The sequence below is a fragment of the Anastrepha ludens genome, chromosome 4, assembly GCF_028408465.1.
Source record: "Anastrepha ludens isolate Willacy chromosome 4, idAnaLude1.1, whole genome shotgun sequence".
In the NCBI taxonomy this organism is placed as follows: domain Eukaryota; kingdom Metazoa; phylum Arthropoda; class Insecta; order Diptera; family Tephritidae; genus Anastrepha; species Anastrepha ludens.
The window spans coordinates 31,630,864-31,642,893 of NC_071500.1; the positions used below are offsets into that span (position 1 = coordinate 31,630,864).

Genomic DNA, 12,030 nt, shown 5'->3' on the forward strand with positions numbered 1-12,030 from the left:
ATCCGGCATAAGTGGAATGAACACCTCGGTAAACATACTATATTTTTCCAGAGGACTGACTCGCTGCGCAGCATCTAGTTTTTGTTGAGAAAAACAATGTCTATATACCGGTTGCTGCTTTAAAAAAGTGTATTGCATTGCAACTGTTACAAGCCTTCAAAAGATTAAAGGCTTAACAACTTCCCTGTCCAATGAGTCAAATGTGACTAATTTCTCTATACAACTTAGAGAAGCCTTCTTGGTATGAACGTGTCGTTATAAATTTGTGAATTCTATGTGAGCGTATATCAAAAGATCTAAACTTTAGGAAAATGATAGAAAATTTCGAAATCTTTTTTCTGACAGTAGCCTTTTATTCGGCAGAAGAAACATGAAATATATAAAAATTAAATACAAAAGAGAATGTTTTTACTCATTTAAATTAATAAAATCAAGCGTGTCTTTCGTTATAGCGTTCCAAGCAAAAGGCCTTTTTACACATTATGCACTCAGCATGCACTTGCTTTGCTTTCCTAGCCAATTCTCTTTGATTTTTCAATTTGATGTAGCACTCAGTGCACCTTTTTCATACGAGTTTGTTGTTAATATTACGTGGAATCTCTTGCAGGCTATGTCCAGGAAAATAATTTGAAGTTCCTGAAGCGCTAGAGGAAATTGAAGGCCTTTGAGGAAGGTTATGTTCAACGGCTAGATATTCTTGAATTTGTAAAACTGTCAACTTTGGGCCGTCTACCGATTCGTTGTAAACGACTTGAAATAGTAAATCAATTACTGTCTTCTTATATCAAGTTAAACTTTTACGTAACGGAGAATGGAAAGATATAAGTTGATCCGAAATATTAATCGCTTTTTTAGCTTCATTATAGTCAATTATGGCGTCTGGTTTTATAACATCGCCACTTTTGTATGCACTTTAGACATATTATCTCCATGGCATGTTGATATTATCACGTTTATCACGTTTATCGTGCCATTTTAGTACGGTATCTATAGATTATCTTTTTGTCTACCTATTTGGTCGCCTCTCTTTAGCTTCGCTTTTACTACCTCCTCTGGCAAATTCCTTTTATTTTTACGCAAAGTGCGAACCAAATCAGTTTTGCGACTTTTTAGGTACTCAGCTAATGGCAGGCTTGTATAGTATTTAGTTGTCAGCTACAACAAAACGGCCTTCATCTAACAGCGATTCTGTGAGATGCACTACTGTTGATCCAGGTTCATCCAGACCTTCTAACTGCTGCGACCTTCCGTCATAAACCTAGTACGACCGTCTGGGGCCTTCTCAAAGCGCTTTGTATGGGGACAGGGAAGTTGTTAATGTAAATTTTAGTCATAGTTTTATTCCAGAACACGACTCTCATGCTGGCTAACATATTCTTCGAAATGCATGAGCTTTGCTGATTCTCGACGTGAAGCGAAAGGTTACAGCTATCCCAAATTTATTATTTATTACTAAGTATAAAAAATTGGGCCATCGAACTTATTAATTTAATTTACTTTAGAAGTAATTGCCATTTTTTGGGTTTTTTTTTTAAATATATGCAAGAATGTGCACAGATAACCATTCACTCTGCTTACCATTGAAATAAAGTAATATTTTTCAAACTCCTGCTCTTGCTCTTTTATGGCGGTTTCATAATCCATCTGTAGGTTGGCAAAACGTTGAAGAGTGGCATTGCCATCGCTGGTAATCCAAGATGTTACCTGAAATGTTAAGGTTGAGAAATAAGTTAAGAAGAATTGTTAAGTAACTGTATATATATATAGATATGTATGTATGCGTATGCAGATGTATGCATATTTTTTATATAAAATATTGTATAATCGGGATAGTCTGCTTTGTAACTCAAATTTGAAAAGCACTGATGTTAGAAATTTAATGTTTTAGCACGAAAATATCGCTTTTCAGCTCCAGACCGTTTTTGTGTTATTAGCGAACCTCCTTTCTGTAAAAAACACATCAAAGAAAGAAATGCAATGGCTACTTAACGTTATGTTTAACAGCGCCATGCTATATGGTAAATACCTCGCCATTTTCGTGGTGGCTTTTACATGAATTAAGTGTCGAGTACGGCCGCCGTAGCCGAATAATGGGTTGGTGCGTGACTACCATTCGGAAGTACGTATGTAGATTCGAATCTCCGTGCATGAAACCGCAAAATGATGGAAAGAGTTTTTTCTAATAGCGGTCGCCTCTTGGCAGGCAATGGCAAACCTCCAAGTATATTTCTGCCATGAAAAACCTCCTCATAAAAATCATTTGGCGTCACCTTAAAACTGTAGGTACCTCCATTTGTGGAACAACATCAAGACGCACACTAAAAATAGGAGGAGGAGCTTGGCCAAACACATAACAAAATTGTACGCGCCAATTATCCTTTTTTTATTATTTTTTAAGTGTTGTGTACCCTGAACCAAGTCTCAATGCGCAGCTTGGTAGAAAAATATTGAAAGCGACTTTTATAAACCAGTAGAGGAATCAAAATTTTTCCGCTGTTTTTTTACAGTAGAGAGAATCGAGTACTATGCGGAGATAAAATTACTTCTTTGAAAGGTTTATCAGTGACATAAATTTAAAAAAAAAAGTTCTGAAAGCATTCAAGGAATTTGCTCCTTCATTACCAACTGTGCATCGACGGGAAGAAAAATTAAAAAAAAAAAAATTATTTCGTAGATCGAAATTTGATTCAAAGAAAAATCGAAATCAGCGATAACGGAATGTTTATAGCTACGATGGAACGCCAATAGTACCACAAGAAAGTTGGGAGACCCACTGTGCGAGTCGCACATAACCATAGATGGATAAAAATGAAGGTTTTAAAGTTTGTAAAATGTAGAAGCACAATTAATCTGATATTGTGCAGAAAAAGTCCCCGTTGATCCCTGAGAACAACAGTCAAGGCAGTCTTAAATGTAAGGAACTGGTGTAAGTTTGCACAGACGAACGCGTACCCACGACAACTGGTTCTATGTTACCAGAACGGAGAGGATTTATATGCGCTCAAGCAGCCGACAGAATTTCGCAAGCATTTATGGGGGATATTTATGCTGTTACAACAGCAACAAAAATAGCATCTAACTACTAAATATTTGAGAATTAAAAAAGTTTGAAAACTTTGCAGCTGAAATTTGTAAGAAACCTTTTTATTTGAAATTTGTCATTTACGTGATTACGTGCAACATTAACTAAATTTCAGCAGGGTGCTTGTAGAAATAATACCAAAGGAACTATTTGAAATCATTAGCTAGAAACGAGAAAAGTCAAATTATTTCTAAAAAAATTAAGGGAAATCAGCATTAAGCTAATTATTCTGATACTTGGAAGGTATATTTGTAGAAACAGTAAAACCCGCCTAAGTTGGACACTACCGACGTAAGACAATTTTTCACTCTAAATATGTATTAGTAAGTTTTTTTTGCTGCTGTAAGCATTTCTCTATATTTCGGGCATCCCTCCTTCTGTGATTCATATAATAATTTGCGCGTAGCAGAGTGCTTTTTTATGACCCCTTTAATAAATAATCAATATTTGATATACGCTTTTGTATGTCAGATAATTCATGCACATGTACTTTTGTTAAATATGTATGTATGTATGTGCGTATGTACGGCTAAGCTTTATTTTTATACATATGAAGGGTGATGAATTTAGAGGTATCGGATTTTAAACTGAAATAAAACAATGAAAACTCAAATTGGTTGGCCAATCTTTGTTATTTTTTTGTAGAACCATTCATAACTTTTGTTTTTAAAAGACGATTCTTTTCAAATGTTGGCTGCAACTGCGCCATAATTCGGCCATTCGTAAACACCAATTTGGAATGACTCGCTGGAGGACTTTGGTCGGTCGATCGGTATCTCGTGAATAATCTTAGTAATGTTGGCTTTCAACGCCTCGATCAGAGCTGGTTTATCCACAAAGCATTTAGATTTTACACACGCCCCCAAATATTGTAAAAGTCCAAAGGTGTGATATCAATCGATCTGGGTGGTCAATCCACTGGTCCGAGAACTGAGATAATTTGCTCACCGAAACGACGACGCAGTAAATCCATTGTTTCACGGGCTGTATAGCAATTAGCGACGTCTTGTTGGAACGAAATTTTGTGGAGATCACGAGCTCAAATTTCTGGTACCAAAAACTCGTTTATCGTAGCACGCTGGCACATTGAAGCCAGCCTCTTCTTTGAAAAAATATGGGTCGATGATTCCTTGAGCCCATTGGCCGCACAAAACTGTTGTTTTCCATGGATATAATGGCTGTTCTTTGATGGCTTCGGGTTGCTCTTCAGCCCAATGTAGCTTATAGCGAATTAAGCCAAAAATGGGCCTCATCGCTGAACACTTTTCACAGAGAGTCGATTTTCGTAATCCTTGTAGAACTGTACGATTTGTAAACGTTGTTGAGGCGTCAACTTTTCCATGAACAAATGCCAATGAATAGTGAAAAAACTATGAATTTACTCTGACAGTAGTCACGCGTGGTCTGTCAAGAAAACCTATTGGAAAGGTACCTCCAATCTGATCACCCTTTAAAACAGAAATGTACTAAATTTTAAGTTTGAATGTCCGTACATACAAGTATATACTCGTTTGTATGTACATACCACAGCTAATTACATGCACTTATAGTTTGTACGTATGTATTTTGCTGTGAATAAACACATATACAGATGTACATCTGCTACAATTTTGTGGAATGAGTCGATAATTGATAAGCAAAGTGATAAGTATGGAATAACCCAATTATTAGCATAGTTTGCTCTGGTAATCCGAGGCTGCGCCACGTAATTTATAAGAATGAAATAAATAAATTAGTGAAAAATTTAAATTCGTTAAAAAAAAATATATGTTTGCCTTCGCATGGTTAGCGAATTTTATGAATTCCTAAGAAAAAAAAAAAATTGTCTGAATTGTATGAATGAATTTCTAAGTGCATTAACTACGTTTTAGACAGTTTTCAATACCATTTCTCTCTCTCTCTCTCTCTCTCTCTCTCTCTCTCTCTCTCTCTATTTATCTTTCTCTCTCTCGTGTGATGATTATATTATTCTTGATAGTGTTGTTAACCAACAAATAATTGATTTGGTTCGTAATTAGATATTAATTGAATGGCTTTATTAGCGAAAAGTTTCCACAACTAAGTAAATTAAGCCAATCGACCTCGTTGTGCGATTTCTTTGGAATTTTGAAAATAAATTTATATAGGATATATAAGTTTTTTAAAAGGCTTCAGGATTAAAAGAGGTGAAAAGAAAAAACCTTTCAGAAAATATTTCAAAGTTATAATGTATATATATATTATATTACATATATCTATATGTGGTCCTATGGATCCGCGGGCCGCAAAAAGGTTCCTCCAACGTCTTAATTTCGCTCCAGATTTTCTTGGATTTGAATACGTCAACTTCCAGATTGTTATTCCAGGTCAGTGCTGGTCTGGCTCTACGACAGCTGCTTTGAGGGTTCCAGTCAATTGAGCTGCGGCTGATATCGGTTTGGTTTGGTCTCTTAACACCTGCCCCAGCCAGCTCCATTTTCCTTTCAGGGTTTTCAGGCGTATTGGTGTCTGGTCACAACGATTCCACAGATCCGTGTTTGAAATCGTGCCGAGACCACGAATGGTGATAATCTGTAGCGTTTGGAGATCAGAGGCTGCAAGGTTCCAGATTTAACAGCCGTACTTAAGCGGACTTTCGGCTGGAGTTAAACCCTTTTATTTTTGTACGCCGCGTGATAATCGTGGAGTTCCTCACAGGATTTAGAGTACCGAAAGTTTGTTTCGCTTTTTTAAAGCGGTTTTCGATGTCTTCTCTTGAGCCACCAATGGCAGATGTAATACTCTGCAAATAGTAAAAGGAGTACACGTCTTCGAGCTCAACGTTACAGATTCGGAGTTTTTGCGTGCCGCAACCCTTGTTTTGGCAATGTTTAGTTTTAGGCCTACTTCTGCGGCAGTTTGTGCTCCCAGCCGTAGTTTTTTTTTGACAACGTAATCAGGATCTTCGAGCCGTCCATTTAGTCCACACGTTAATCCATTAGTTTAGCATGTAGCTTTGCTCATCATGACGTCCAAAACAATGTTAAAGAGTAGAGGTGGTAGGAGGCAGCTCTGTTCTTTTTTATGAGAACAGCTAGCGTTGGTAAAGGGTCGACACCGGCCCTTGAAATTTAACCACCCTTTATATCATGCTAGCATTACCTCGATTAGAAGTTTTGGTACACCTTTATATGCCAGTGCAAATACCGGTGGGGGGTCATTTTTCCCAAAATCACTTTCCCAAAAAAATTTTTTCCCAAATTTTTTTTTCCCAAAAAATAATTTTCCCAATATTTTTTTTCCCAAAAATATTTTTTCCCGCTTTATTGTTTTTTCCCGAATGCATGTTTTCCCAAAATAACTTTTTTCCAATAGATAGCTTTCCCGAACAAATACTACTGAAATTAATTTTTATTATTCTACTATTTCACATTTTTCGACGATTCCGACAATATGAGTGTATATAATAACCAAAAATCTTATACTTAAGTAATCGAAAAAGATTCGAAAAAGTTTTTCAATATACATTTTTCAATTCGGATAAAAAGACAAGGTAACGAATGTATCCAACTTCACTCATATAAACAAGTTTTTTCACGTCATTCTTTTCGTGTCAAAATTTCATGAGCCAAAATTTGCTGCCTAAAGTCAAAATTTCTAATTATGGCGGAATTAATTGAATGCAAAAAATCATTTCTTTTCAAATAATAAAAAATGTACTCGCCCATTCATTGCAAATGTATATGCGATATTTTACAGACGAACGATATTTTGGGAAAAATATTTTATGGGAAAATTTATTGGGAAATTTTTAGTTTGGGAAAAATGGCATTGGGAAAATTATTTTTTGGGAAAAAAAAATTTGGGAAAAAATTTTTTTGGGAAAGTGATTTTGGGAAAATTGTACCCCAATCGTGCATACCAAATCGTATGATGTTGGAGAGTATCGAATTCTTTTTGAAAATCGATGAAGATGAGAGAGGAGATCGCCATTCACCGATTGCTGTGCTATTACTCTGAGGCTTTTGACGTGATCAACGCAGATTTTCCACTTTTGCCATTTAGACATTTAAATACCCAAGCTGTGATGGATTCAAAAGCTGTGCCGAACCACATAAATGGGCTATTTACTGACTATTTATTGACGGTAAAAAAGGGAGCATTTGAAAAAATATCTTCTTATATTTTTTTCTGTTACTTTTGTTGTCCAGTTGTTTATGAGATTTTGTTTTTTTTTCTTTTTTCACTTAACACTAAATGCGCTTTAAGATTACATCGGTGTACCACGGGCGGTTTAGGCCGAATCTATCAGGTGTTTTGAAAACATCGAAACCTACTGATTTTTTTAATTTTTAAGAAGGTTAGATTCGGTTATTCACATTACTTCATATTCAGAATACATTTTGTACTTTTTACGAGTGCTGAAGCTTGTTTTTATTTTAGAAGTTCTGCTTAGTTCAAAACTTTATTATCCAAGGCCGACATGGCTTTTCCACACAATGATGACACCCAAAAACGATGCGCATCAAAAACGGGCCGAAGGAATCTATCAACAGTTACCTATTCGATTTTTTGTTATTTCTCAAGTTGCATTCAAGGAAGCGTCGTATTTTCCTTATTCATACCATTTCCCACTGCCTTCCCTTGGTTGGTTTGGTGCTGCTAAATGGCTTATAGTTATAAAAATTTCTAATGCATATTAGTTGCCACTTAATTAAAATACAGTTTAGCTACATTATAATTTTGTTGTTTAGAAATTGCATGGCAACGAAATCTAATGCTGCACATTTTTTTGTGTTAAATTTCTATGTACAAAGTTTACCATGCATTTGATGACTTACTCCTGACTCTGAAACTTTACTTGCATGTTTTGTAACTGAAGGTGATATTTTCCTGGCAATCCTGCACTAATTTGATCTGTTTTAAAACATACTCTTAAAATTCTTCGAAGTACGAGTATGTCGAAGCGAGCATCAAATCATATTGAAATTTCGTAGCGAATAAAAAAAATTGAAGATGGTAACTCTGTTGCGTGTCAATAGATAAATATAAAAATATTTTGAAAATAATAAATACTTATTAGCCAAACCCCTCAGCAGCGCGTAAAAAGTTCAAAACTTTGTAATAAATCACAAATTACAAACAGACCTACGGACGCTATCATTCGAGAATGCACACTTGTCCACATATTTATATGCATGTGTATTATCATTAAGTTTATAGATGCGCAAAAACAAATGATTGTACTTTATTTTTGCAGAGATAAGCAAAATTTCGTTGCCCACTCGTCTACTATTTACTATTATTTTAATGGCTTAGTTAAGTTTGAACGGCAAATTTGTAGGCGGCGTTAAAATTTCCCTCACTGCCAAATGGAGCTCTCGCACAAAGAACGTTCAGAAATGGTTATTAATTTCTTTTTTTAAATGCATAAGTTTTACAAAAGTTTTACTAACATCGTTAACACTTTTCGTTTCGTTTTCAGAAGAAGCACATCAAGAAAGTGCTTAGCGCTAAGGAAAAACCCTTCGATGGGCTGCGCGCACGCACCGTTGTGCTGCTCACACATAGAACTGACGGCGTCCAAACTTTCATGAAAATGACTCATAATCAGCTTTTGTACACCAATCGCTTCACCGCTTGGAAATATTGCAATCTAATGCATAAGGCAATGCGTTTCGGTACACCGCAAATACTCAAAATGATGCAGAGCTCACAACAGCGCCAAGAAATTTATAATCTAGCCGATTATTGGGCACTACAAACGGATGCGTTAGATGTGTGCATCGTGCAGTATCTGAGGTTGTTACAATGCAAAGCATATTTTCACTACAATTATACCTTCTTCAATGGCGCATTGGAGGCTGAAATAACCAAGGAATGGGATGTGAATTTATGGTGAATTTGCCATCAAATGAATGAAATACTCGTATTGATCAAAATTTTAAATATTTTCTGTCTTTCAGCTTTCAGCTATGCACCGATATCTTTGATTATTTGGATAATTTGTTGTCGTTGCAGCATTCCATTTTCGCCGGTTTGACATTGCAACAACTCTCTGCTATAACACCTCAAATACAATGTCGGCTGCAACCGCTCATCAATGTTGCGGCAGAATGCAGCATTTTGTATGATCAAGCGGTGAATGCGATGGGAGCAGTTTGTGCCAAATTGCCGCCTATCGACGTAATTGGTTTGCGTAATCGTTTCAATGCACTCTACCAGCAATTGCATGGATTCTATTGTGCATTACAACAGGTGAAAATTATACTCAAAATGGAATATGTGCCGGAGTTATCTGCAGCTGTGCCGGATTTCTATGGATATAGCAACAGTTGTACTGTATGCAGTAGTCAACCAACGGCGCCTCCGTTAGGGGAGTTGTAGTAGCGATGGAAATGCACAGGAGTTAGAGAGTAAGCAAGAGGGAAGTGAGAGAGCGCATGAGAGGAGGAGCGAGAGAAAGAGAGAAGGAGAAGAAAAAATTGGACAAAGCGCTTGCTGTGATCATTGTAAATACAATATGTACTTGTATAGTAGCATTTAAATTACTTTTTGTTTGAAACTTTGCTAAAACTTTATTACCTAAAATATTCTTAAGATAAAGCTATGTCTACTTCTACATGCCGTTTTAATTTTTTGTGTTTACAAATGTGTATATATGTATGTGTCCATGCACATATGGATATTTAATTCATTCATTTAGTATATCAAGAAATATAACGTTTCTTATAGAACTAACAGTTTTTGTAAGAATTATAGGAGATATATATGTACTCGTTTTCTTACTACTTAAAAAATTCATTGAGTGACAATTTGAACTTATGTTTAGATAGCGATAGATCAAAAGCCAAAGAAATCTGGTTAAACTCATGCAATGGCCTAATCAAAGGTGCCTTGGAGGCATAAACAGTTCTAACCCACTTCAGAAAGAATAAATCATTACTCCGACGATTTTTACGTATTTTGTTTTGCGCTATTGGAAATGGCAGAGAAATTAAGTTCCGGCTTTGTTTTTTTTCGCATGTCAGAAGGGTTTCGAGGATTGGAAAAGACGCTGCTCAAAGTGTATTATACCGGGAGATACCTGTCAAATGAGACTTTTTCAATTTCAAACGTTTATTAACAAGAAATGGTTACAAATTTAATCTTCAAAATAATAGCCATCGCTAGCGGTACATTTTTCCCATGTCTCAAGCAATTTGTGGACGCCGAGCCAAAAAAATTGACCGTCTTTGGCCGCAAACCAATCATCGATCCATTTTTTGGCTTCTTCGTGAGAATTGAAGTGCTGCTCGGAAAGTGCGTGGCCCATCGATGCAAACAAATGATCATCGGAAGGCGCCAAGTCTGGTGAGCAAGACGCATGCACCTGCGGTTCCCAATCGTACGTCTCCACCAATTCCCGGGTCGCTCTTGTTCGATGTGGCGGTACAATGTCATCAAGAAAAATTACTTTGTGACGCCGATCGGTATATTCTGGGCGTTTTCGGTGTATAGTGCTGTTCAAAACGGCCAATTGTCGTTGGTAGCGTGCACCGTCAACTGTTTCACCTGGTTTTAATAGCTCGTACCAAATCATACCACGCTGATTTCACAAAACACACAGCATTGCCGATTTGGTTTGGTCGTTGTTTTTAGCTTGTGGCCGGGCGGACCATACGATCGTTTACGCTTGGGATAGGAGAAATACACCAATTTTTCATCAACAGTAACGATTCGTTGCAAAAAAGACTTCCTTTTGAACCGGGAGAGCAGCATTTCACAAGTGTTTTTGTGGTTCTCTTGCTGCCTTTCAGTCAGTTCATGTGGCACCCATCTTCTGACCTTTAAAATCATGCCCATGTCTTTCAAACGTTTGGAAATGGTTTTTTGGGTCACTCCCAACTGGTCTGCCATCATTTCTTGCGTTTGACCATCATCTTCATCCAACAATGCTTGCAATTCAGTGGCCGGCCACGGCCCTCGTTCTCCACGCTAAAATCACCACTTCGGAATTTTTCAAACCAGCTGAAGCACTGTGCTATACTTAGAGCATGCCCACCATAAGCTTCTATAAGCATTTGATGAGCTTGAGAAGCGTTTTTCTTCAATTGATAACAGAAAATCAACGATGTCCGCAAATCGTAGTTTGAAGGCACGAAATTCGACATTTTTAAGAGCGACAAAAATGCATTGTTGTAAGAAAAGTAACAAACAATGAACTGAATATTGTTGACAGATGACAGACGAAAAAAACAAGACATTTGGGAAGGTTTAAAAATACTCCTAGCGACATCTATGGACTAATAGCTGAAAGTCTCATTTCATAGGTATCTACCCTATATGCACATATATATGTATAACAGTATTTGTGATGATTATTTTGGAAAGTAATAAATGGATATGGACGAATAAGAAAATCTTTTTCAACAAGAAAAAAGTCATCTTTTTTTTTAGGAAGTCTCGTATTTTGTTTTGCGCTATCGGGAATGGCAGAGAAGCTACAATAAGTTACGGCTTTAATTTTTTTTTTCAGATAAAAATGATGAACAAGTTTCAGGATTATCAAAAAAGTTCTGTCAAAGATACTAATTTCAGACCTGCAAAATATAATCTTCTTTTATTTTTGAAGAGATATCAGTCAGAGTTTTTATCTGATAATGGAGGTGACGAAATATGGTTAAATTTCTGAAATTAGCATTTCAACCATCAAGCAGCAAATAAAAATTTTCTAATTTTTTTGCATTTTTTTGTGCGATTTGTTTATTTATGTATGTAAATAAAACGAGCAATTAATTTCGATGAAAAAATTGTATGAATTATTTATAATAATATTTTATAATTAATTAATTTTAAATATTACATTATTTCATTATTTCCTTATGAAAATAGCCAAGTGTTATGTGTTTTTTAAATATATAATTGAAAGAAATAAATGAGTAGTGTGGAAACTAAAGTTCGCAAATTTTGCTCACAACATTTGGCGGCATTAACCACTACAGAAGGTG

General features: G+C 36.1%; 2 protein-coding genes across 2 annotated transcripts in view; one reads left to right on the forward strand and one right to left on the reverse strand.

Moving 5' to 3' along the window:
• The window catches only part of LOC128861764 (uncharacterized), a 192,088-nt gene that overhangs the window by 10,755 nt on the left and 169,303 nt on the right, over window positions 1-12,030 (reverse strand). Inside the window, exon 8 of the mRNA XM_054100147.1 lies at window positions 1,579-1,704. Coding sequence (XP_053956122.1) covers window positions 1,579-1,704 — 126 coding nt within the window. The remainder of the gene's footprint in view (window positions 1-1,578; window positions 1,705-12,030) is intronic.
• On the forward strand, window positions 8,341-9,987 carry LOC128861492 (huntingtin-interacting protein 1-like). The gene is made up of 3 exons (XM_054099661.1): window positions 8,341-8,445; window positions 8,526-8,938; window positions 9,007-9,987. The coding sequence occupies exons 1-3, from the start codon at window positions 8,413-8,415 to the stop codon at window positions 9,425-9,427; spliced, it is 867 nt and encodes a 288-aa protein (XP_053955636.1). The 5' UTR covers window positions 8,341-8,412; the 3' UTR covers window positions 9,428-9,987.